Consider the following 27293-nt stretch of genomic DNA (forward strand, 5'->3'; position numbering starts at 1 on the left):
GGCCTCTAAGTCTACCTTTCAGCTCCATCCCTGCTCTTCATGGCTCCCAGCTGAATATTAGAAATTACTTTGTATCCTCAAAAACTTTAGAGTCATTCTAAAATGACAAAGGGTACAAAGGAACACAGGTTACAACCCCAATGGGTCATTTCTTCTCACCCTTCCTGCCTCTTCCTGCCTCCAACCCACTCTTTTTGTCCTGTGCTGTGGGCTGCCCACAGGATGAGCCAAGAGAACTTTTCCTTTGCTCCCAGTAAATCAGTGGGAGATGATCACTGACACCAGAGATGCTCCAAGGCTTGGCCTCAGCACTGAGGTTCCAACCTCCCCCTGCCTCTGATCACTCAGGGTAGGAGCCACAGCTATGGGAAGATGGTAATGTCACTGGTTCCCCCAGGATCTGGATCTGGCCCCTTTGGACCCATACCAGTACTCTGCAGAGCAGGGGGCAGGGAGGAGCCGCTCATGAGGACTTTGGCAAATGGATGCACATTAGATCTGTTTCACAGGAGCTGAGCCCCTCCACAGTGTGCATTCGTCTGTCTTAATTTATTTCTCTGCAGTATTTTCAGGTACAGGCCTTAGCTGCTTTGGGTAAAAAAAAATATGCCTTTTTTAAGAACAAAAAGACACAGGAGCTTGTTTTCTGCCTGCGCCTGAGTGACTCCTGTTGGCATGGACAGGGTTCTGTGTACCGTCAGGAGAATAAGCTCCTAGTCTAATGCAAACTGGTGCCCTCAGCTATTTAAAAAACAAACTTTTTTTTTTCTTCATTGAGTGAATTAACTACAGTTACTGCACCTATGTAGCTCCTTGTTTTATGAACTATAAGAACCTTTCCTATGCACAGCCTATGGCCTAATTATGTAATTATATCTCTTGGGTGGATTATATTTTTCTTCTCATAATTGTGTCTTTACCTAAGAGACTGGAAGGGTTCCAAGCTTTCTCCTTTCCTGGGCAAAGATTGTTTGGCTCTTGTGTTTTGGGGTTTTTTTTTCCATGAACTTTGGATTGGGTGCATTCATTGGGTGGGGAGAAACCAGACCTGGATGACAATTTGTCACAAGACAAGGGACACAAGAGAAACCCTCACAGCTCTCCTCAGAGGTTTTTTCCTGGCAAAGAGCTAATGTGAATCTTCTGGGCTTCTGGTTTATGGCTCCCTTATTTTTACCTCCAGTGCATAGATTGACATTGCTTTGGAGTGACATCTTGCTGCAGTACTGTCTGAAATTTGTAACAGAACAGTGAATATTTTTGCTTTATGCTGAATGCTCAGCATTATTCAGTCTCTGCACAACAGCTGTTAGGAAGCCTTAGGCTCAGGTCTCGACTCCTTTACTATGGCATAAATGTGGGTTCCTTGACTTCAGCTTTATCAGCCTGTAGCTGAATTCAGTGAATCCCGTATCAATATCTTCCAATTACCACAGGACCAAACAGGATGAAATGCAGGTAGGCCTGCAAAGAGAACTTAAGATGAATTTGTGATGAAATATAGAGGACAGGTAGTTTATCTTTTTTGTGATGTAAAATTGTCTTCTACAATGTGTATGCAGAAGAGTACACACTACAATGTACTCTGGAATGCTGCTGTTGTTCCAGTGTTAAAAGACACAAAGTCAGAGAGCTTATCTCAAAGACATATAGGGTTAGTAGAAAAAATGTGCCCACTCTTTACCTTTTTTAAAGCACTTCACCTTTGGAGAACAGTGGGGATAATCAAAACTTGTGTTCTTGATCTCTGTTGTGCTTGTCTTGGAGTCAAGAGACAGAGGTGCACAGACTACAAATTCACACATCATGAACCAGGTAATTCTTCTTTCTGCCACCCCTTAACCTGAAGAAAAGTCCCTTTTCCAGTGGGTTCACTGAACCCAGAGCTGTAGAAATCCTTGGTTACTAGCCCTTGAGTTCAAAGAATTTTTGTCTGCATTTTCCAGCAGTAATCACTCCATGGAATGACTCCAAATTTCACTATCTGGTGCTGAGCGCATCCGTGACATAGAGCAAACAGAAGCCATGGTGGCATTTCACAATGGGTCATTGCCCTCCATTCTGCTTGGGATGTGCCAGAAAATGTGTCTCCAGCAGGTGACAGCCCAGGCTCTTAGTGCCATGACCTTTCTGCCATCCCTTGGCTCTTTTATGGAGACACTTGACTCCCACAACACGTCTCCTTGTTAAGGCAAAGGCAGAAAAAGATAGAACTGGGTGATGACTGAAAATAGCTAACCCAGTGGAGAGTGATAAAAGCATCTGCTGAAAATCTGGTAACCAGATCTCCTGGGTACCAGGAAAAAAAAAAAAAAACACACAAAAAAGCTGGTGGGTGGTGTACACGGTACAAAGAAAGGGAGTCCCTGAGTGTCAGCATCTGGCAAGGCCACGCGTAGCATAATCTGATTAGTTTTCAGTTCCACACCCACAAGCTGAAAGATAAAAACGCACACCCCTCCTCCCTGAGGAGGTAGAAATCTTCAAGCATCAACACCACATTTACATTCTGCAAGTCAGCCTCTTCCACAGCCCAATTTACATCTTGCCTTCTCCAGAAGAGCAGTGGAAGTTCAGTGATGAGAGACGAGCTCACGTCCCTTTCCAGTTACCACATCCAGCAGACTCAAGATTGCCTTGCTTTGATCTGGGAGAGAGTCCTTTGCTTAGTTTAAACTGAAATGATTAAACTGGAGATGAGGACTCCTCACATCTCCTGCCATGCCTGGGATGTGATAATTGAACATCAGCTTCCATGGGCCACACAAACTATGTTCTGAGGCCATGCTGGGCTGGTGAGCAGAAACAGCAGCACAGGGCTGACTGGCTGGCTGCAGTTTTCACTGACCTTATACCACTCTCAGTAATGATTTCTGGTTTGATTCATGTAAAATCTCCAAAATTGGCACTGGAGAGGATTAATGACAATGTTTCTGTCTCCAGAAACATACTCAGGTTGGTGTTTGGTTTGAAACAGCTGAGTAGTGGTGAAGAGTCAGAACATTTCTTGTTATTTTGGAGGAAACACTGGATTTCTGATATCCAGCGTGTTTTGTATTGTGCCAGCAGACAAATCAGAAAAGCTTGTTTAGCTTTTGACTATGAACTCTCAGTTTTTCTCATCTTCTTCCCATCTCCTTACCCATGGCCTGATATTGACCAGTAGCCACTGCGTCCCATCCTTAGTCAGAGATTCGTGGGTCAGCTTCCATTTATTTTTGACAGCATTTCACATCCAAGACTGCTGACGTCCACAAGCATTTTTTCCCCCTCCAAGCCAAATCCATTCTACAAATTCATCTTCGCAACAGAAGAGCAGACACTAAATGTAGTGTTGCAGGCATTGGGGTATTTGTGACACTATTTTATTCTACTCTTCACACAGCTTTTATATTGCTTTTTAATGTACTCACTGCTGCAGCAGATCATGGATTCTCCCTCAGCTATCCACACTTGCTACCCTAATCTTTTTTCCTGAAATAAAATTACGGCTCAGTACTGAGACTGAGGAATACAGCTTTTCTTAGCACACTCCCCTGGGATCAGGAATTTCTCTGTCAACGGACACATATATCAATGAGAGATGAAAAGCAGCTTGTGGAATGAGTTTTAAACATGTATCACATATTTCATTGCTGCTGCTTATGTGCTACTCAGAAGGTCTTTTTAGAGTGTTTTCAGCCCATACTTCATGGCTCCTCCATAGTTAACAGGATTTTTTTTTTTCCTGCACAGAAATCGAGGCAGGATCATTTATTTAAGTTGCCCACACGCCTTTGTGAGTACCTCCTGAATACAAAAGTTTTGTGGAGTTTCCTGCTTACTTTCAGTGTGAGCACGTCTCAGCTTTTATCAAAGCAGAATAACCCATAACGTGCAAAGCTGTAATGTCATCTCGTCTCCCTGGGATATTTCACTCAGGGACTGTGGCTCCTTCTGTGGATCCCTTTGTCACAACATGACTCCGTGTTACAACTCTAAATTTTAAATGTCCAGAAGGGGAAGGCAAGTCTGCCTTTGGCCCCTTGCTGGTTTCTGGGGACTTGCAGTTCCATTGATGCCTGGGGTCTTCCAGATGTGCATAGAGCTCTCTCTTCCCCACTTTTTTTTTTCCTTTGGGCGGGTGGGGGGAAGTGGCAACACCCAAACCCACACATCTATAGATCATTTCAACTCAACCACATGTGGAAATCTTTTTTCTTCTTTCTGTATACCCCTTATTTTTTCCTCTCTTTTTTCCTTTTTTTCCCCTGCCTATCCTAAAGTGCTCTGTTATCCAGAGCTCTGCTATAATACACATAATTAAGTATAAACTTATTCCTAACAAAGCTATGTATGACCAAACAGAATATGATGAAAACAAGGCTTAGGCTTTATCTGGCACAGGTTAGTGCAGGAGTGGTGGTGACCTGTGTAATAAGCAATTTATTGAGTTACCTGAGGATAGTTGAAATAGATTATGCACCAGTTTGTTAGTGATTCTTTAGTTAAAAGGTCACTACCTGAACATAGCATGAGGCTTTTTCTACAGAAATTCTAAATAAAATTCATTTTGGGAGTGAATTCTTTCCCAGCTAAAATCAGCTCTGGTGTGTGAGACCAGAGATGGTCTGATCACATTTGCCTTATTTTGAGACCTCTTGAATTTCACAGAATCCCACAATGGCTTAGGTTGAAAGGGGACTTAAAGATCACCACCTTCCAATCCCCTGCTAGGGGCAGGGACACCTTCCACTATCCCAGGTTGATCAATTTGCCAAAGATGATCGGGAATGAGCAGAAGAGAAAAAGGGAAGGCAAGGACATGTCCTTAAAAAACAGAGTGGAAAATACAGCTGGCAAAGGGAAAAGCAAATACATAAAAATTGTGGAGGAAAAGAAGAGGGAGAAATCCCAAAAGAATCCTGACTGCGTGTGTATGTGAAAGTAATTTCTTCAGATTTAGCAGCACCCAACTTGTGCAAACCTTAGTTTAAATGGATTGAGAATATATTGCTGAAGAGTAAAGCCTCTTAATTAAGCTGCTATTATGGAGTTTTTACAAGCCCACCAAAAGTAATTCCCTATTAAAGTGATTGATACTTTCTGAAGAGAGGAGTAGGCACCCATGGCAGCTCTAACATGGAACAGTGCTTTCTCCCTAAAGAGAAGGCTCCTGCTTACCCTGTGCTTTTAGACTGAGTCATTACAGGGGAGAAAACCCAGATCTCAAAGTACCAAATTATGGGTCAACTAATTAATTTTTTAAAATTGCTAAAGAAGTTTCTCCAGAGTTAAATCCCATCAAGTTTCCCCTCATTTTCCAACCTGAATCCTTCTCTGTCTAGAGCTATGATTTCTCTTAATCCAGTTTGGATTTATTTAGTTTGGATATTGCATTGGCTGTGTGTCATGCTGGCTCTGTGGGGCCAATTAGATAGTGTGAACCCATGTACCCAGTACTGTGGTGAGAATTACTATTAAAAAGCATTTTTTTTAGCAGTGGCATCCTGATAGTTCAATCTCAAGATTCAGTATTCTCATTTCTGCTTCTAAAATAAATTAAACAGTACTGGAATTGGTTCTGTGGCCCAAAGACTGATGGCCCAAATCCTCCCATGTCTGCAGAGTTGAGCTTTTGTAGACTCCAGACCGATGGCTGTATTCATGCTGCTGTGGGACAACAGGGATTATCTCAAGCCACTGCTGATTATTTGGAAGGTTCAAGCCCAAACCCTACCAGGGACCTTTCCTATTGTTAAAAGCATTAAAATATCCCCCCCTGTTATTGCTTGTGCCAGTGCCCTGGCACTGCTTATAGGGATGGAGGCAGATGTGGTTCTGGGTTGAAATCAGGGATCTGGGCCCCTCTTTCAGCTCTCCCAGCAGCTTTTTGTGTGACCTTGATATGCAACTTAGGGCAAGCTTCATTCCATTTAATGTTGACTAATGGTGAGGGTGTCTAATTAAACCAGTCATGTGTGCTCCCTCTCTGATCAGAGAAGGAAGAGAAAGCAAATTCAGGAGGTGAATCATGCTGTTTTAAGGCAAGTGTCAGAGACAAATGAGATGAATTGCCCTCTGGAAGTAGCTATTTCTTTCCATTAACCAAAGAGGAAGTCTACATTAGAGGAGTTTAGACTAGATGCCTGATTTATGAATGGCTGAAGTTAAGTGAAATTAGTCCTGTCCTTAATCTCTGTGCATGCCTGTTTCTCTGTGTGCTGAATTATAGAAATAACACCTTCTGCACCTTGCATTTGAAGGCACCATTGGACAAGGAGCATCCTTTGGGAAGAAATTAAACCTAGGACCAAAAATATAACCATTAGAGAAGCAAAGCCCTTGCTCTTGAAACATCTCAATGACAACATGGGCAGGACCATTGGGAGCATCCCAGTGCTTTTGCCATTTTCCCCTTCATATTTTGACAGCAGAACACCCCTAAATGAGAGTTCCAAATATATCCAGGGGCAGTTGGCCTGTTTTGGGTGAGTGCATAGGAGCTCTGAGGAAGGCTGACCATGCAAGGGTGCTCCTGGCCAGCAGCCGTGGAGGTTTTCCTTGGATACTGATCTTCTCAACTGACAGGGGCTAATTACTTTCTGGAAAATCTCCCAGGGGAATGAAAGCTAATGACTAACTGTAACAGAGTTAAAGAAAAAAAAAATAAAGGGAGAATAAAAGCTTGCATTTTCTTAGCAAAAATCCACAACATGACAAAAATCCACAACATGACAAAAATCCACAACATAACAAAAATCCACAATATAAACCAAGCATGGAGTAATTGTCCCAGCTGATAAGTTGTGTGTAGATATGAGGCTTGCTTTTGGAAGGGAAAGTTTGCCTCTTTAACTACCTTGGGTAGTTAAAGCAGCAAAACAGAAAAAAAAAAAAAGACAAAAAAGACCTTGTGTGGGTGTCCCTATAAGTGCTTATTTTGATCCAAATTGTAGATGTTACACATGTATGGGCACAGCTGTGCTCGATAAGGCTTTCACCAGTGCAGCCATGTCCAAAACACAACTCCCTCACAATGCTTCTCTGTTATTGGGGGTAGCTGAGATACCTGTAAATCCATTAAATCTAATAACAGGTCCTTAGAGACCATTTGGGTTTTGTTTTTTTTTTGGGGGGTGTGTTAAATTACTAAATCTTGTTATTAACACTTTTATTTTATGATTTGCTGTTTCCAGGGCACAGACAGAAGCTTGATGACTCTAAACCTAGTTTGTTCTCTGAACGCCTCAGTGATTTAGGGCGCATTCCTCATCCCAGTATGAGAGTAGGGGTCCCGACCCAGAGCCCACGGCCCTCTCTGAACTCTGCACCAAGTCCTTTTAATCCACAAGGACAGAGTCAGATTACAGGTAAGAGACAGAACCATAGGTTTGACTTGCACAGGCATTGGTAGTAATTGCTTATGGATATTTGTGTCTCAGCTGTAGTCAAATAGGCTGTTACAGAGTGGGGGATGTTCTCCAAGCAAAGTTAGGTGGGAAGTAGATTTTTCTATAGTGCTTGACACTGAAAATGTAATTTCTTTGTTATTTTTCTTTTTTGTTTTCTTGGGTTTTTTTTTATTTTTTTAAAATATATTTTTGCCATAAATCTAAAATAGGCAATCCAGGTCAGTTGAGTAGGGATCTGGTGAAATTCTAACTGCCACGTTGTTCTGCCTTCTCCTTGTGCAATAGTACCTTTGGTGCACAATAGAATGAACATTTTTATTCAGCCTTGTTATTTTGCACCCATGTTAAGGGAAGCAGCCAGCACTTAATGGTCTTTTTATCGGAATAATAATACAATCTTCTCACATGGTGGTTTCCTTCTACCACCAATGCTGACCATGGTTACAATAAACGAACTGGGTTACGGAGAAATCTCTGAAGGTTGCTTGTGAGGGTTGTATGCAACATTTATGATTGCATGCTGAGAGACAGATTTCATTCTGCTGAGAGAAATCATAAAGCACCCACTACATGTCACAGATTAGAAGGCTGAAATAAGATGTTTAACTGCAGCTACACCAGAAGTTTGAAGCAAAATTGTGAAGCCTTCAAAATAAACCAGTGTTGTTTTTTCTAAAGTCAGAGCTGGTTAAATTTTTCAAAATAGTTTTAAAAAACCTTCTATCTAACTTTGGGCATTTCTAGATTCTAAATTTGTGCTGACATGTTTGTGTCTATCCAGGATGTAAAGAGGTGCTAACCGTGACCAATTGTTAGAATTGTTGGAGAACCTCACCTAGATGCAAGTCTGTCAACAGAGCTCTTGGCTCAATTCCCTAGACTGATTTAATGCTCACTTCTGCTGCTACAGTTCCATCCACAGCACAGTCCTTTGCCAGCATTATACACCAGCATTCCTCTCCTCGTAAAGCACTCCTAGTATAGACATAGTCTTTGAGTCAGCCTAGGAAGATTTCTAGTTTCATGTTTCAAGTGGTTTTGACATGATACCAGCTGAAACTCAGCGGTTTTAACAAAGTGTTGTGGCTTTCTTCTTCTTTCTTTTCCTTCTTTTTTTAAGTTCAACCGGTTTATTAATTTGCAGTAAGAAAGAGAAGTAAATGAGTTAATTTGAACCCAAAGCGCTCAAGGAATTGCAACAAAAAAATTGTTCCCATGAGATGTGGCAAAACTCTCCCAGATCTAGAAGTCTAACTTTAACTACTATAAAATATTTATAATATATTAAATATGTTGATTGTACCTATTACATGGTACCTGCTGCCACCCAGCTTCCCAGACCAGGTTTTTTGGCTAGGCTTCACATTTTGTTCATTGGACATGTGAAGTCAGGGCTCTTGTGCATATCATTTTCTGGATAAGAACTGCCAAACTAAAACACTGTATTTTTTTCTAACCAAGTCTTCTGTCTGGCAGTGTTTGTAGACAAAATTCCCAAGAAAGGAGGGGGAAAATCCAGGCTATAAGCAGTTTCTTTCCTTCTTCCTTGTACCTCCATAGTTTACCTACTATGCAATACTATATCTAGGAACGAAAGAGGGTGAAATTCTTCCTGACCCCATCTGGTGATCAGCTTATGCCCTGAAGCACAAGAACTGAGATCCCCTTGTAATTTTCTTCCTAACTAAGTGTAACCTCATATGCTGCTCTCCTTCACATAAATACCTCATGTAGAAAATGTTCTGCTGGCTTTGATTAATAGACTACTTCTCTGCCTCATTATGAGGCAGCAGCAGCATTTACAGATCTGGGAGATGAAAACTTCAGATGAGCTTTCAGTAAGCCTGACTGGAAACAAAACTGTGTGGCATTCCCTGCCTTCTCTACAGATTTAAGGCAGCAGCTCAAAGAACCAGCTGAGACTTCATCTAGAGAGGGAAGGTGTGCTGGTAAGGCAGAGGGAAGTGACCTGAGCTGAGCTGAGGGACACAGGCTGGATTTCCCATCTCTTGTGGGTTATGTGCTTTTATTGTTAGATAAATTCAAGGTTATGGGATACATTAGAATTCCAAATTGCTCTCATTTCCCCCCAGATGGTGAGGACTCTGTAGTGAATAAGTGGTCTGATACAGTATTTCTGATTTTGTTTCCCACCCTTGCCTCCCCCTCAGTTTAGAAAACTCCAGCAGCCAGCTCTCCATTTGCTCTCTGGTGGCCATCCCATGTAATTAGGTGACTGGTGTGAGCATATCACATGGGTGCAAGCTCTGGGAATTGCACTGGCTTTCCACCAGGCTTTTTGGGTGCTCTTTGGAACCTTGACTGTAATCAGTAAAGCTCACTGTGCTCTGATGTTCCATCAGAGTGCTGGGATGCTTCTTTGCAGGCAGTCCCTCTTCTGGGATCCTTCTTGTGGGATGAGTGGGTACTCTTTTCTACACAAACCATGTCCAGGAGAGATGAAGGTGATGCCATGGACGAGGCACTCTTTGATCAGGTTTGAGTGGGAAATTGCTGAACATCCCCTAGCTCGGTGTGGTGGTGGGGAGTCAGGTGCTTGGGCTGTCCTTCAACACCAGGTGCCTTGTTGTAGTAGAATACTCAGAATGTCACTGGCTTTTTAACTTAAGCATTGATTTGGGTATATGTTAAAAAGGGAATAGACCCTTCTGTCTGAAAAACAGGATATTTTAATTACCTTAACTGGAATTAACCAAGCATTCCTTTAGAAAAAAACATGGTTTCATTATCTCTTTATCTAGTTATTATTTAGGGAAAATAATAAATTTCTAATAACTGGAACAGTAAATACTGGTTTCCTACACAAAATCCATATTATTGCCAGTAAGCACATAAACATTTTGCTTCATTCCACTTGAGGTCTTGCATAGCTATTGCATGATTAAACAGACATATTATTTAAAGCCTGGCTGACCCACACCTGAGTCTGAAAGAACTCAGCACTTTAGGGTTCATGCTTATATTTCTTTTCTCTGTCTAGGTTGTGTTTATTTTCCTGGAGTATCAGAGTACAGGTTGTACAAATCACAGCACAGTCCTTAACCTACCACAGGACCAGGCTGTGTCAGGACAAGGCACAGAGTTGCCCTTATTCAACATGGCATTTTAACTAGGGTTCAGCAAAAGCTACATCGAAGGGTGATTAAAAAACAAATGGTCCAATAAGCAGCTGCCTTTGCTGAGGCAGTGCAGATCCAATTTGAGCCCTGCTTGCTGCCTGTAAATCAGGAATCCTGTCCATTCACATTTGGTCACTTGGTATATTTGCTTTTTTTTTTTTTCCCTTTCCCTAACGGGCTCGTGCCACTTGTTCATGTATCCTATTACATTCCCGTTCAGACGCTGAGCTGTTGCATCAGTGTTCCAGTATGACATGAGGAAAACTTGTTTTCTTAAGATGCAAATGGTGAGGATTAGCTTCTGTAGGCCAGGAAAAGCCACGGGTGTAGTGGCAGGAATGTGGTCAGTGTGAGGACCCCATTGGCCGGGCTGTGGGGACAGAAAAGTAGGAGTTAAGTGAGGTTTCATGCTCCATCACCACTGTGGCACTGGCTGATCTATAGGTAACCTGTGACTTTCATCACTGAAATAACAGCCCTCAAAGGCAAGTCCTGTGAAACCTTCATTTTTTCCCTTTTCCTCTTCACCTTCTCCATGCACTTCAGGGATATTATGCTTCCATTTCTCATAATTTTTAAATCAGATTTAAAGTCTTCTGAGCTTGCTTAACAGGAAAGTAGTGAGGGAATACATCTTCACAGGTAGACAGGGACTGATTTCAGGAACAGTGCAAACTGAATCTGCAGCCTGCTGTATTTTATGCAAATTGATTGCATCCTCTGGTTGGCTGGCAAGTTGCCATTGTGGACCTCCATTTCATAGCTTGCATCCCTCCTATTATTCTTTTAACTTATTTTCTTTTACCCCCCCTTTTAAAACTTAGCTGCCGACTGGCATGGTTCATTGAGTTTATCTTTTTTTTTTTTTTTTTTTTTTCATTTCAAATATGTGGCTATTGGAGGGGTGGGAAGAGAAATGGAATTAGAGATTCTTCAGGCCAAAATCTGGTCTCAATTACTTTTCTGTACATTGGGGTGTAACTCCACAGGATTTGACTTTGTTTGACTGAACTGGGCAATTCAAATGAAGCCCTGGGCTTTTAAAGATGCCTAAGAAAGAGTTAGAGAAGAGAAGAAGGTTGTGTTTTGCTGTTGTTTTGCTGAGGGGGTTGGTGTTACAACAATAGTTGGGTTACTCATGCAGAAAGTCATCTTGGCTTTGTTAAGATCAGAAGTGAGGATATTTGCTCTAAGTGTTTACCAAAGATAGCTCCAGACAGCTTGTTTTTTACTATTGGCAGTAGCACTAATCCAACCAGCAGCAGCCAGAGCTAAAGCTGATGGCTGGGTTTAAATGAGAGTGTGATGCATGTGATGTCTGGGTATTATAGACAGCACACCAAGGAGCTGCCAGCCTGAATTTTTTTTCTCCTATAGAAAATCAGTGTGCTTCACAATCCAATGCCAAAGTAGTGGAAAAACTTGTTCTTCAGGGATATTTGCAGGTTTTCCCTTCTCTCCATTGACATTTTAGAGCATGGAAGGTGTCCCTGCCCATGTCAGGGGGTTGGAACTAGACTTTAAGGTTCCTTCCAACCTAAACTGTTGTATGATCCTATGATGATTTCTGTTGGAAGAAGAGAAGTTGTGATACTGGAAAGCCAATGTCACTGGTGGGAGAATGGGTCACTAGACAGGTTTTTTCATTCTTTCCTTTATAATTTTAGTTTTATGTGGTGTATCTAGTCTTGGACTAATTTTTAACTACTCTTATTGTCTATTAAGCATCAATATCCACCATCCATTTAATGCAGTCAGTCAGAGACAACAAAGGTCAAGAACCCTGTGTATACCCCATGACTGTAAATGTGACAGCAAAACCGAGACACAAAACAATAAGCAATACTCAATATTTCCTGCTTTGTGGAGGTTCACCTGGAAGGGCAAACAGGATGGAGCTGTTTGCACATTAGTTTAGGCCTCGCCCCACTGATTTGTTTCAGCTGAGCTGTGCCCAGGCTGTCTCAGCACACCTACAATATGCCCTGCTGTGAAGGAATACACTGAGAACTGCACTTCCCCTCACACCCACGCAGGCGTAACAAAAATGTTTACGAAAGGAGGACTGTTCTTAGTAATCACTCCAAAGTTTTTGAGTGTAAATGCCAGCTCAGAGTGGCCCTCTGACTCCTTCACAGTTGTTGAATGCTCTGTTAGCCCTTCCCCATGGCTGCCATACAGGAATGTGGGTGGCTTTCTCCTGGGCAGGTAATTTTATTTTTATATTGAGTCTTTTTCCTTGTTTTGGAGGGATTCCTTTAGGAAGGAATCCACATACACTCTGCCTCAGAGCTTTAAGGTTTCTCATCTGTTCTGGGCTTTTAGTGATGGGAAGATGTGCTGCGCCTGTGGAGCACGTGGTGCTTTGGGTGATGATGAAAAGTCCCTGGCTTGCAGGGATCTTGCAGACACGTGGAAGCCCAACAGCCAGAGACAGTAGGGGAGCTGGCCTGTGGTGTAGGAGGCCAAGGAAAACCTCACACAAATCACCTCATAGCTTTTCCCCCAATAGTACATGTTAAATAGTTATCCCACCCCTTCTGGGCCAGAGCAAGGAGGAGGTGACCTTCTTGAGCGCCTTGTGTTTGCCTCAGAAGCATCTGTGTGGATCTGCCCTGGAAGTGCTGTTGTGGCAGCTGGCACATCCCTGTGGTGCCCCAGCACCCTCCTTCCCCCAGGAGGTTTGATGGTGTGTGGGACCAGAAGAGATGGTGTGGTGAGCCTCAGTGGCCAAAGTCACTGCTCCAGCACCACTGCAAGGACCATCTCCATGTGAACCAGAGGGTGCCACATGAGCTGCCACATGGTGTTCACCTTCAGGGATTCTCTGGGGCACTGCCTTGTGGCATTTTCACTGTGAATTGGGCAATGCTGCTGAGCAGTGATGTTTGCCCTGTGGGCTCATAGGTCACCTTTGACTTGGCAAGGCAACAGTGTTTCACCACTCTCTTCTCTCACATCCATGCAAACCTTGACCATCATCAGGCAGCAAGGGTTGGCTTTAGGGCATTTGCTCTGGGATCTGGTGAAACTTGTATTTTCACTTTCTGGTTTCCTAAGGGGTCAAAGATACCTTGAGCCAGTCAGCCTCAGGGCAACGTTTCCCACCCTGCCTCGACCATGACCTCAGCTGTGCCTTGGTACAGAGGAATCACAGTAACCCTCTGGCCTGAGGAACTGTGACCTTCTCCTCAGTCTTTGAGCTCTGATTAATCATCTGTTGTTCAATGTGGTTAAAGATTCTTCTCTTCATTATTTCCTGTTCCCTGGGAAGACTGGTGTATTTGAGGCAGATGCTGAAAGAATATATGGTATGTTTTGGGGTCAAGTGATTGTCCGTTCAGCCCCATATCCTGCTTCTGACAGTGCAGTGTGAGAGACAGTTTTGAAATACCACGTGAGTCTTTGAAAGACCACTTTTTGCTATTCATCATTCTTGTGTCTGCACAAATATTCACAGCTGCTGGATTAAGGGTGTTAAGTGTAAAACCAAGTCTAGCATGGGTGTTCAAAGTGATGAGAGTGCCAGAGAAGCTCAAGAAGTTTTTGTGCCATGAGGATTACACTACCAGGAATAGCATGAGTCTACAGAAAGGCACTTCTTTTTCTGAGCTTCCTGCCATCTTAGACCAAAACAATGTAAAAACATCCTCTACTATGATTTTTTTTCCCCAGCCTTTACCTGCTATGTTATTTCCTCATAGCATTGGAGCTGTCCTAAACCCAAAATTGTAGGGGCCCTGTTTTAAATTCGGAAGCAGGGATTGAAAAGGTCTTGGATTTTGAAGGATCTTGGATTTGAGACTGTACTCCTAACACACCATTAATTTTAAGATTGTTTTTCCAGCAAGCCTAAGCTTTTTGTTCCCACTTGAAGATCATTTACCATTGACTGTATGGTGAATTATCGTAGTGGAATGAGGCAGAGAAATATGTCAGCATCAGATGTAACAATGAGCAGTCAGTCAGATTTGAACCTGTGCCAATCTATACAACCCTGGCCTTGAAATTGTTAAAACAAAGAAGTTCATTACATTTAATGATCAAGTGTCCTTCGGATTTCTGAGAAGTTTATGTTAACCATTTATATTACTCAGCCCTAATATAAATGGCAAACTCCAGGAAAATCCTCTTAAAATTAAATTGGAAGGTTGTTTTTTTATATATATCTATATAGTTATTTTGCTTCAAGGAAGTATCTGCTTTCCAGACATTTCTTCAAACAAATCATGTCTGAAGAGAAATAATAAACAAGAAGTAGCTGAAACTACAAGGTTTTGCTGTGTGGAAGAACAAGGAAAGGAGTTTTAAAAAAAAAAAAAAAAGTTGAATTTCCTGAAAAAGAGACTTTGCTTAAGCCATATGGCTGTCACATTGCTGTCTGCAAAGCAGGGCTTTAGCACAGTGTTCTGACAGAGCAGGTTCTCCAGATTAAATGGACTTGATGTGCTGCCCTGAAAATACTGGGCAGGATTTGAAGGGATGTGTTACAATTTCTGTGAGCTGCTTCAGAGATAGTTTTCTGATTATTGTGCAGTGCCCCAAACAAACTTTGGGGTTGAAAGTGCTTTGTTTTTGTCAATGTAAGGAAATAACCATAATTTATGAGGTATTCAGTGGTATCTTTATCCCCAGATACTAACTGACAGCAAATGGTTTATCAATCCAAACGTCAGTGTGTAAAACTAGGTCTCTTTCTACCAGGGCTTCAGGAAAAATTGAACTATGTTTATCCTAAAAATAATTTCCTCCATAGTGAGCTGTTGCAAATACATCGAAAGGTATCATTAGCTTCTGATAGTTATCCCAAACCATTTGGTTTCCTACTTTGTAATTGAGGGTACTGTAAGTAATTGGGCCAGCATCCAAATGTGGCATTTCTTTTGATGGATGCAGATAAGATTAATGGCATTTTTCTCCTTGGCTAGTAGTTTCAGCACTGAAAACACTATTGTGTGATGTTTGAACTGGATAACAGCTTAACAGGCATGCCAAGTGCTGACTGTAGAGTCTACCCACCTCTGAAGGAAATGGCCTTAGGTTGTGCTAGGCAAGATTTAGGCTGGATCTTCTGAAAATTTTCTTCACTGAAAGGTTGCTCAGGCTTTGAAACAGACTGCCCAGGGAGGTGGTAGAGTCACCGTCCCTGGAAGTGTTTAAAGAACTTGTGACACTCTGGAAAACTGTGACATTTAGGAAAATGGTTTAGTGGTGGACCTGGCAGTGCTGGACTCAGTGGTCTTAGAGGTCTCTTCCAGCTGTAATGATTCTATGATTCTATGATTCCATTAAGTCCCCTTCCTAAGATCAGACCTGGGGCTCATCCTTGTTGTCTGCTTCTCTCTCTGATTCCTTGAGGACTGGCAACTCTTGATATAACATGTTGGAAGAAAGACACCAGTAATTTGTATGACAGCTTGTAGATCTTTTAAAACTCTGCTCTCTGGTCTGTTCATTTCCCACAAAAATTGTTCTGGGGAGGGAAAAGTACAGACCAAGACCTGAAAGAGCTGAATGTTGAGGAGCAAGTTGTGTTTCATTACATTCTCACTCCTCGTAATATATTGATGTGTGCATGTTCAGTAATCCCATTTCTTTCAATTAGGCTGTTGATACCCTAAAATTTTTTCTTCCTTTTAAAAAAGATTTCTCTTTTTTTTTGTTTGTTTGTTTTTATTTTTCCCCTAGACCCCAGACAGGCGCAGTCATCCCCGCCATGGTCCTATGACCAGTCTTACCCATCCTACCTGAGCCAGATGACTTCACCGTCCATTCACTCCACAACTCCCCTGTCCTCCACTCGAGGCACGGGACTTCCAGCCATTACCGATGTGCCCAGACGCCTCTCAGGTAAAGACTCTCTTTTGCCTAAAACAATTATGCAGAGAGGAACAGGACTGGCAGAGGCTGCCTCCGTGGCCTCAGACAAACCTTGGCAAGGAGAGCAAACCTCAGCAGTGGTACCAGGGTTCCTGTATGGCAGGCAGAATTCAAAATCCTTTTTATTTTCATTGTGGAAGAGCTGCTATGTTGCTCTGAGCCTGTCTCTCTCAAATAACTTTAGGTCCATTTCAGATCTGGTTGATTTTAAATTGTGAACCTGATTCTGATTCTTTGAACAAATGCTCTCTCTCGCTCTTTTTATATTTTTTTTTTTTTTAATTTCCCCTACAAAAGATTTTTGGTTGCATGTAATTAGGTACTGGCATAGGTTGCCCAGAAAAGCTGTGGCTGCCGCATTTCCCTGGAAGTGTTTGAGGCCAGGTTGAACGGGGTTTGGAGCAACTTGGTCTAGTAGAAGGTGTCCCTGCACATGGCAGGGGGGTTGGAGCAAGATGATCTTAAGGTCCTCTCCAACCCAAACCATTCTGTGATTCTGTGTTTCAAAGTAAATATTATGCTCTCTATTTTTTGGTGCTTTACCTTTATGGTGTGTTTGTTGTTAGGCATCCTGACACATAGATGCCTTTCTTTCTTCAGTAGTTAAGGCTGAGGTTCATTCTCCTGCATTTCAATCCAGTAGCTCAAGAAAGACTGTTTCTTTAGTTAATATGTACTTAAGAGGCCTATCAGAAACAAGCTGAGTCACTTAAAGGTAAAGATTGGACAAATTGTGCTTTGGAATGATGAAGAGAGAGGAAATACATTCAGGAGCATAGACAAGACAGTAGTGAGGAACTGAGACTTTTTTTTACCAAACAAATGCACATTTATATATTATGCAATTCACCTCTAATGGTCTCAGTGATAAGACCATCTGTGTAAAGTAATCTGATTGCCCCAAAGTAAGAGGGAGCCTGTCATGGCACACAGTCACCTTGTACCTCTTGCCAAAAATGAGGAACCTTAGGGTAGGGAGGCTCAGTCTTAAAACTCCAACCTTGCAAGTGTGGAAATATTAGCAGCGTATGCCAAAAAAACATGTGTAATGTAAAGAGAGCCTTTATGATTCATTAATGAAAACCAAAGAATCAGTCTTATTACATCTATTTTTTGCATGTTTGCAAGATATTATTATAATCTTGGATGCTGCTGCCATACACCTGTTTGATTCCCAGCCAGGTGAATTTCTTGCTGTTGTGTTTTCCCCTTCCACCAAGCTCATAGCACTGGAAATGTTGATCACTCCACTGAGCTGCATCCCTGACAAGCTGAACTGCAGCCAGCAGGCGTGGAGGATTTGATTAGTGTAGACTCCTTGATTTCTTTCATCTTGGAGGAGGGAAGCTTTGTTTCTCAAACAAACAGCTGCAAACCCCTCTGCAGCCCTAGTGCACTCTGCCTTCACAGAGATGCCAAAGATCTCCACGTGGGCTGAGGGCTGGAGGGTTTTGGAGCAGGTTCCTACGGACTCTTCGTGCAAGGCCCTGACTCGGGTCAAAAAACTCGATCAGCTTGATGCTGAGGAAATGCCTTGTTTGGCCTGAAACAGGTTCCCTTTGAGTCAGAGCCTCCCAATGGTCTGTGTTGTCGAAAGGGTTATTTTTGCAATCATGCCCGTGGCAATACCTGCAGGAGAGGCTCGGCTGGGACCTGGCAGCTGCACGCCGCATGCTTGCCCTGCAGCCCTTGCTTGTCTGTGTGTATTCAGACGTGAGTGCTTGGCATGTGGGCACAGGCAGAGAGTGACTCAAAGACCTGACTGTGTTCGTTGTGTGGCCGTGGACTGAACTTTCCTGCTGTGCTCTATGGCCAGTTGCCTTTGCACTTCTTGTCCTTCATCTTTCCAGGGCTCAAGCGATGCCTCTGCAGTGACCTGACCTTTTTCCAGCATGGGGATCTTGCTTCCAGTTAGATTCAAGAGTGAAAAAGGGGACTTTGGTCTTCCACAAGTGCTAGAGGTTGTGTGCAGTGTTTGCTGACAGAAATAGAAATTCAGAATAGAAATGCTCTACTCAGACTAGAGAGAGTAATTCCTGGCTGAAGGACCCACTCAGATGCTCAGGATTCAAGGAGGCAGGCATATTTCAGCCTCAGATGCAAACCTGACAGTGCCTCTCAAGGGTTTCACTGGCAGTGCCACAGAGAGGGAGGGCAGCATCCAACCCCTCCTATATATAAAGAGAGAGAGAAATGCAAGTTTTAAGTTGCCCCATACAGCAAACAGTTTATCCGTCACACTCAAAGAAATGCAAATTTCCACTCAGTTATTTCATGCACATTTAGGAAGAGAACAGAACTTTGAAAAGGGTAGAAAATTGCTGCAAAGAAACACTAAAATCCTTAGAAAACTTCAGGCATCTTTAAAGCATGAGGGAGAAATTAGAGTTTTATAAGGCCTTGAATAAGAAAGTCACTTTCCGATACAGTGGCAGAAATCTGATTATCGAGGCTGTTAAAAGTATACAAAGTCATTTTAATGAATGCCATATTTACTGCCTGTTGCTTAACTTCATGCAGGAGGAAAAATGAGTAAAACCTCCCCCTTAGGCCTTGGCTGTCACACATACAGGCACAGAATTTCCTATCTGCCCTAATTTCACATCACCTGGCCTTTCCACAACCCTCCATGGCTTTACCTGGATAACTGCTAAAGTTGTTCTCACCCAGATGTTGAAAATATTCCATCCAATAAGGCAGGAGTGGCTCCTGGTTTTATTGTCAGAGGAAGCCCTCAAGAGCTACTTTTAATCATTTTCCTTTGACCAAAAGCACACTCATCCTATGGCCTAAGTGGTGGTGCTCTTCCCCATCTTGGGATGGATATGTGAGCCAGCAGTGTGCCCAGGTGGCCAAGAAGGCCAAAGGCACCTGGCCTGTATCAACAGTAGTGTGGCAGCAGGACCAGGACAGTGACCATCCCATTGTGCTGGGCACTGGTGAGGCCACACCTTGAATCCTCTGCTCAATTTCAGGACCCTCATAACAAGGAAGACATTGAGGGGCTGGAGCATTTCCAGAGAAGGGAATGGAGCTGGGGAAGGGTCTGGAGCACAAGTCTGATGAGAAGCAGCTGAGGGAGCTGGGAAAGGGGCTCAGCCTGGAGAAAAGGAGGCTCAGGGGGGACCTTCTGGCTCTTCACAGCTCCCTGACAGGAGGAGGCAGCCAGAGTGGGGTCGGGCTCTGCTCCCAAGTACCAAGTGACAGGGTGAGAGGAAATGGCCTCGAATTACACCAGAGGACATTTAGATTGGCTAATAAGCAAAAATTCTCCCCTGAAACAGTGGTCAGGCATTGGAACAGGCTTCTCAAGGCAGTGGTGGAGTCACTATCCCTGGAAGTGTTCAAAAGGCACATGGATGTGTCCCTTAGGGACACAGTTTAATGTTGAACATGGTGCTGCTGGGTGGGACCTGATGGTGTTTTCAAATCTTAATAATTTCATGATTCTTGATGATGAGGTTGCCTGTGTTTCAACCCCAGATTAGGCTGAGCATCAGAAGAGGTTTGGGGCTGCAGGACAGGATGTGGCTGGGCACTGCCATAACAGTGCATGCAGTTCCTCATCCCATGGGGGAGGAGAAAAGGGCATTAGGCTGCAACCCCGAGGAGTTCCTCAGGCAGCTGCTGCAATGCAGCTGAACTGGTCGTGTCAGCATGTGGGATGATTTCTTTGCACTACTGGCAGGTTTGTGTGCGTGCTGCTGGCACGTGCACATGTGTGCCCATGGCTTCCAAACTGCAAGTGTTCATCTTCTGTTCTCCGAATGGGGGTCAGTGCTCTGTTTGTACTGCTCTACAACTAATCAATGATATATCCCAGGTATTTGGTCAGTATTCAACAGCACGAGCTGAAAACCAAAGTAAAAAACTATTATCTGGCATCACTCATGCAACTTTTGAAGCAATGATCTTTCTGGTCCAGAAGTTTCACATCCATATCAAGAACAAATAAAGAAACAAGTTCACGAGGCCATGAAATAGCCTTACCTTAATGTTCCAATCATAAAAAGAGAAGGATTCCCCATTTCATTTAAATGTCTGTCTGTTCAGACTTCCCCAGAAGACAGTGAAAGTTAGTGGCCCAGCAGATTAATATTCTTAATTAAATAATATTGTAGTGGAAGCCATGGGAATATAAGAAAAGGGTCATTTTAGAGAGAGTTTGCCTGAGGGATGTAGTCTTATTGCATGATTCATAATGAATGCAGTCAGTCTTTGTGTCCTATGCATAACCAAAGTGCATGTGGGATGGGGAGCATGGGTGACTATTATGTAATTAATGTATATGATTCATATAAATATACACATCACAGCCGTTTTACATAACACTTTGGGGCTGATCCAGCAATTCCTCCCCAAATGGAAGGTTCAGAGCAGGGAGTACAGGTCGGGTTGTTCTTGCAGTCGCAAGAGGGCTGCTCCCAGGCAGATGAAGGAGAGGTGGGTATAGAGTCCCCAGGGCAGATATCCATTCCTGAGACACTCACCCTCAACTCCCTTTTGAGTAAGTGGGGGCAAACTGGCATTTTCAGGATTTGACCAGTCTGCAGGTGATCTGTGCTGGTCCCTGTCCGTGCCTGGGAAGAGCCTGCTTGTCTCTGAAGCGAGCCTAGGAGAGTAGCTCAAGTACAGGCACGTATGATCTGATAGTCTGCCTTTGCTAAGGTGATTTAAGAGACAGTTTAACTGTCCCATAAACATATCCATATCACAGCCTAATTACAGTCTAGTCCTGGTTTAACCCTACCTCACCCTGACCTCAACCTTCTCCACTGTTGCAGGTTTTGAGCTTGATTTTAATTTTGTTGAGAATCCTGAGAAGGGGAAGGTGAGGAGACTTTTTCTCCCCCTACTCTTTTCCTACTCACCCTTCTGCCTAAACATGAGTCTCTTGCTTTTTGCTTCACCATTGAGAGAGACTTGCAGGGTCAAGATCTTCAGATGCTGGAGGGCCTATCCTGCAGGTGTACCACAAACACAGTGCTGACTGTGGAAGATCCTGTCTCTGTTTCACAGATTCCACATGACAAATGAGAAAATTAAACCTGAATCTAGATAGCAGGACAAATTACCAAACCTACCTTTTCCAAGCCTGGGCTGGGCTCTTTTTAGATACTTGTCAGATGGGGATGTGCCACCATGTCCAGACATTGCTGTTCCACTAGCTGGAGTCCCTACAGGGTACAGGGTGTCCACGGGGTGGGCTTTGCCATCTGTATATTTACTGTATCAGTGAGTAGGGCCATGCTGAGATAGATGAGGGAGATACTGGGATCAGGCCCTAAACAAAAGAAGTCTGCAGACCCATCCCTCTGAACTAAAATGGCCAGAAAGTGGTATCTTCACCAATAAATTGCACAGTGGTAAGGATGGGCTGTTAAATACCAGTACTGTTAAGCTGTCAGCAAGGCTGGTTTTGAGTGGGGCTGGCCAGCATGGTCACAAACATGTCCCAGCTGTGGTTTGGAAATGAGCAGAGTCCCGAACCTGCTCCTGTGGGAAGCTCAGAGTCAGCTTCCCCATTATGGAGTCAGGATTTAACATTACATCTGTGGTCAGACCATCCTGACTGGATTTAGAGCCAGAGAAATGTGCCCTGACCCTGTTTGCTAGTTTGTATATAGCCAAACTTTCCCATTAATTCGTCTCGCTCTGTAGATAAATCACCACAATGTTCTGGGCCATCCTAGACCCTCATTTCAAATTGAAATTAAAGAAACCTTCCTGTTCTCCCAGCTCACTGATGGCTGGCAAGTATAAATGCAATGCCAACTGTGCCCTAATCAGGGACAATACTGTTTTTTTACACAATTTAATCTTCATTCTTGTTAGCCTAAAAATCATATTATAAAAAACCACATGGAATGGAAGCAGCTCCAGCTGAATCTCTGGATTTAGTATTTGTATGTCAATGAGAAAGAGACTGACTGTGATGGGCTTTCTTGGGGTCCTGTACTGGTTGTCATCTTCGGTTTCCCACCCTGTGTGTGAATTACCCTGGATTTTGCTAGTGTCATGTACTCATATGATTTTTGTAACTAGGATTTATCCTTTTTGGGGTAATTTGGTCTTTGAAACAACTTATAGTAATAAAGGTTGTTTCTTCTCCTAAGGTGCTCAGAAAACTTTACAGCAACCAAGTAGAAACTGTGGCCATGGAAGTAGCTATGCTTTCATCCCTTAATTCCTGCTAGCTTGATTAAATGTTGTGGGCAATAAGCACATTTCAGGAAGGGACCTTTCATAAGTGAAGGCATTAGTGCTGTCTCCAAAACACAATTCTTTTCTTTATGTGCTGTGAGAAGCAGAGAAACAGTTAATGCACTGGCTATTGCCAGCATGGCCCTGGTGTGAGCAGCCCCTGCAACGAATGAGCAGTTCATGCTTCAGCAATATTGTCTCATGGTCTTGGCAAACCCAAGAAGCCAGCTCGGTTTCTGGTGTGCTCACTATGCTGGGATGTTTTTCTTGGTGACTGTAACAATTTTCACTCTGTCTTCTTCTTCTTCTTTTTTTTTTTTTAATTAAATGGAAGGCAAAAGACTCAAGGTTGTCTCAGTCTCAGTTTCTCCTTGCTAATGTTCAGTGCTTTCCCTGCAAGGTGAAACTGAGTCAAGGCAAAGTAAAGAACTTGGGGAAGCTCAGGTCTTCAGAAACAACCCACTCATTTTGCTGCCTTCCCTAGGCTTGTAACTCGCCTTCCTTTTTTTTTTTTTTCATTATTTTTCAGTGGTTCTATTTATTTTGTTTACCACAGGTTTTCCATTTTTAGTCTCCTGCCCACTTGGTGCCACCTGGGAATCTCAGCACCTTGGCTCGTCTGTGGGCTTTTAGTAGCAGCCTCTCCACTGGGCTGAATCTCTCATTGGAGTAATTGTCCAGAAGATACATTGCATGATCCTTACCTCAAATTTTTCTAGTGTGGGTGGCCTCAAATTGGGCACCTATGCCCATATTTAGGTGGTAAAACAAGCAGGCTGATTTTCAGATGTTTGAATGTTACAATGCATGTCTTTAAGCCCTTTCCATTTACTTAAAATGGCTGTTGGGAGAGGAAATAAACAGGAAAAATGGAGGCAGAGGGAAGGAGTTTATTCCTGAAATAAAAGATTTTAAAAAGTACTGAAAAGAAACAAGTGGAATGTTTTGAAATGGAATAAATGTTGCTGATACAGGCAGGAAATAGCACACTCAAATATATGTGGATGTATAGATATATTTTTATCTGAGCTTTTTTTGCAATGTGTTTTATATTTAGGACACATATCAAGATTTGCATCTGTTTCCAGAACTTGCTGCTAACAGTTAGTAATGATGCCAAAACATACTTTAGTTCCAGCTTGAGACCAAATGATATTCAGGGCTTTTTTTTTATTACTAATTTAGGGTCTGATATTAATTAAGGAAATTTTCCATAAGTGCCAGGCTTTTTCTGAAGAACTCATTAAAATTATATTAACTTAAACCGGAATCACAGTCTGAGCATGTTTTGTAATGATTATTCTTACTGACTCTGCTGGGTTTTGTAAACAGAATGCTAATTGTTAGTGGGGCAACCGGGTCCTCAGTTCCAGACTTCCAAAGGGACAGATTCTGAGCCTCTACCTAGATGTGTGTTCCCAATAAAGTCAATAAGCCTCTAACAGGAAGGCTGTGGGATTGAGCTCTTTGTTTCATCCTTCTGCAAAGGCGTTTGATGATTTCTCCCTTCCCTTTGTGGAATTGCTGTTAATTTTCTACCTAGGATGGAGCCAGCGATGGCAGCTGAGGCAGGATCACATGTGTGCTGATGTGGAGAGGAAATGGATCTTCATGTGTGAAGCTCTCCAGTACATACAGGGTGGTCAGTCCACTTATTCACCCTCCCTTCATGGGCCCAGAAGGAAGCTGGGGAGAGACTTCTGACACAAGCATGGAGTGACAGTGCAAGGAGGGAATGGCTTTAAACTGGAAGAGTTGATTTAGATCAGACATGAAGAAATCATCACTATGAGGATGGCAAAATACTGGCACAGGCTGCCCAGAGAGGTGGTGGATGACCCATCTCTGAAAACATTCAAGGCCAGGTTGAATGGAACTCTGAGCAACCTGATCTAGTTGAAGATGCCACTGCCCATGGCAGGAGGGTTGGACTATAAAGGGCCTTTAAAAGGCCCTTTCCAACCCAAAGCATTCTGTGATTCTATGATGTTTCCCTTAAGTCTTTGTGGCCTTGTGCCTTTGTTGCACTGAATTGGGTTTGATTAATTGGCCAATATGAATTTATGAAGTGGTTCCATAAAATGCAGGAGCATTCGGTCCTCCTCAGACTGCAACTATGGTAGAAGGTAAGGTAAAGGAATATCTTATGCCCTTCAGGAGCTGAATGGTTTATATTCTGCAAATTTTATACTAAAAAATAGAATTCAAGAGGTAGAAACTGCTGCTGGTCAAAATAGCTGGAGCTGCCTAGGTTTCCATTGAAATTTCCTCTCATTTCTGGCCACGCAGAATTTGACCACACTGAATTTGGTCAGCAAGGGAGTGTTAGATCCCAGCAGAGCTTCAAATATACCTTCTTGAAGTGGTTTTGTAATGGTTGTTGGCCCCATTTTACACATGACCAAATCTCCTCCCCTCTTGATGGATGTTTTAGCAGAAAAGAACCTGGTGTCCTGCCAGCTTGGCTGTCAGATTTCAAAGAGCTTTGATACTGGTGATACTGGGCTGATACTGGTGACCAAAAGGGAAGGCAAGAGCCATTCAAGTAGCTCAGGTTTTCTGTGGTTGTACAAAAGTAAACAACGTAGACAGTGAAAGAGAGGGAGATGGATGAGATAAAATGAGGGAGCCACCTTCACATGGCTCACAAAGGATATTATTAAGGGAGAAGGAACTATTTCATATGCAGAGAGTGTATTTGGGGACACTAATCTGGAAATCTCTTAATATTTGCTTTCAGACTGACTCAAAAGAGAGTGAGGGAAGGGATCAAAAACAGGAGATGCCTTCCTGAGCTCAGAACAGTTTCCCCATGTCCACAGGAGCAGTGTCCAAGTGGTGGAGTGGTCCCTCAGGGAGAGCCCAACCTTGTACCCATGTGGTGCTTGATGGTGCTGCTATGTCCAAGGAGTTTTTGTGGAGTGTGAGGATTTTCAGCAATCATGAGACTTCTTCTATGAGGCACAGGGAAGAATAATTTGACATAAGCAAATTTCCATGGATGTATAAATTTATCAATTATTGTACAGTGAAGCCCATGTGAACATCTGCTTTGAACCCAGGTGTAAGATTTCCCTGAATTAGCTCTCATTTGAACTTGAGGGCAACCTTTGAGAAAAAAAGCAAGCTCAAACACTCAGTTCATTTAAAAACTTCCAGGGAAGCAAAACCCACCGCAACCTTTGGTTACAGATGCTAATTAATTTCGCTTTGAAATTTGTGTCTTATTACCAGTCTGAATTTGTCTAACTTTAGTTTCCACTCATTTGAACTTGCTACAACTTTGCTATAACTTTGTCTGCTCAAGCGTAGCCCTGACTTTTATTTCTGAGGTTCTTGTGGGTTCCTGTGTTGGTGGCAGGTACAGAGAGGTGGATAGGACAGGAGGTGGCTGTGGTGGATCTCGGGGAGGTGGCAGAAGCCACAGGGAACTGACTGATGCAGGACAGAACTGATTTGTCTTGCGAGGAATCTGAAGGGGGACTGTGAAAAAAAAATTTGGTCAATTCAGTTTGCTATGGTTTCATTATAATCTATCAAGTCGTGGAAATTCCCTTTCCTAATCAATCAAGCTTCTACCATATCTACTGAAAGGTGTTATTTTTGGTTGGATTACTAGTGGCGCTCTACTTTTCCAACCCAACTGGGAAAAGCATTTTTCACTGGGAAAAACATTTTTCACTGGGAAAAACATTTTTCACTGACTTTGTGGGCTTCTGCAATTTCTTTAGGAATTTTTCTGCCTTTGTATTTGCCCAATTGCAAAGTCCTAACAAAATGAATTTGATTTCTCACACACTACCTTAGATGGAGATAAAGGCATAAAACAGTGTTCTACTTTATTTTTCCTGCACTGTTTAATATTCCATTTTAAGAAACACAACTATAGTCGTGGGGGCTTTTCCTCCCAGGTTTAGTTTGCATTTCCAGTGTCAAAAGCAAAGCTCAGAGCTGAGGCTGTGACCGTTTTAGGGAACAGACACCCATCCAGAGCAGCATCTTTGTTCTCCACAATCTTAATTATTCCACAGGCAAGTTTGGAAAGAGACAGTTGAAACTGTGTTAATCTCTTGGGATTACTTTGACCACGCAATGTTTTCATTGTGTGAAGAAGTTTAGTTCTGTCAAAAGAGGTATCATACACTTAATAAAGGGGATTTTGTGGTTGTTTAAAGGTGCATTTGGAGGAGGAGAGGAGTCAATGTGCTCAGCCCTGTCTGTGCCACATCATCTCCAAACTTCCTAGTCATTGTTCCCAAAGGTCTCTCTAATCATCCATTTGATCTTTTGTCCTGTGGTAGCCAGGAGTGTTAGCTGTAAGGTGTTACTTGTATTTGGGAGTGCTGGGATAAGCAGCTAGAAGAAACCTCCTTGGGCTTGTGTGAGAAAGAGGAGCAACCATGCTGAGCAATGGGAGTACCAGCAGGTAAAACAGCCTGAAGGATTTAAACCAAGGATCAATTCTGAAAGCAAAATGGAAATCTAGGGCATCTTATGGCAATCTTTCCATCTCTTAACATCACAAATCTCTGGCAGTGAGCAGTGAAAGGTGGTGTGCTTGGGTTTGGAGCGATACCACAAAGCCTCTTTCATTTAGCTGAGATGAAAACCCCTACACAAGCTCTAGTGATACCACATGTGTGGTTTCCACTCATTATTTTTAATGTTTAACTGT

The 27293-nt window shown here is 42.8% G+C and overlaps 1 protein-coding gene across 5 annotated transcripts in view; it reads left to right on the forward strand.

Annotated features, from left to right (window-relative positions):
- The window catches only part of RUNX2 (RUNX family transcription factor 2), a 149861-nt gene that overhangs the window by 106153 nt on the left and 16415 nt on the right, over nucleotides 1–27293 (forward strand). For 2 of the 5 annotated variants that reach the window (XM_062489625.1, XM_062489626.1), the window contains exons 5-6: nucleotides 7179–7352; nucleotides 16223–16384. In XM_062489625.1, the coding sequence (XP_062345609.1) occupies nucleotides 7179–7352; nucleotides 16223–16384 (336 nt within the window). The remainder of the gene's footprint in view (nucleotides 1–7178; nucleotides 7353–16222; nucleotides 16385–27293) is intronic. The other 3 variants (XM_062489628.1, XM_062489630.1, XM_062489629.1) reach the window with 2 other exon arrangements.

This window comes from Cinclus cinclus, chromosome 3 (genome assembly GCF_963662255.1).
Source record: "Cinclus cinclus chromosome 3, bCinCin1.1, whole genome shotgun sequence".
In the NCBI taxonomy this organism is placed as follows: Eukaryota; Metazoa; Chordata; class Aves; order Passeriformes; family Cinclidae; genus Cinclus; species Cinclus cinclus.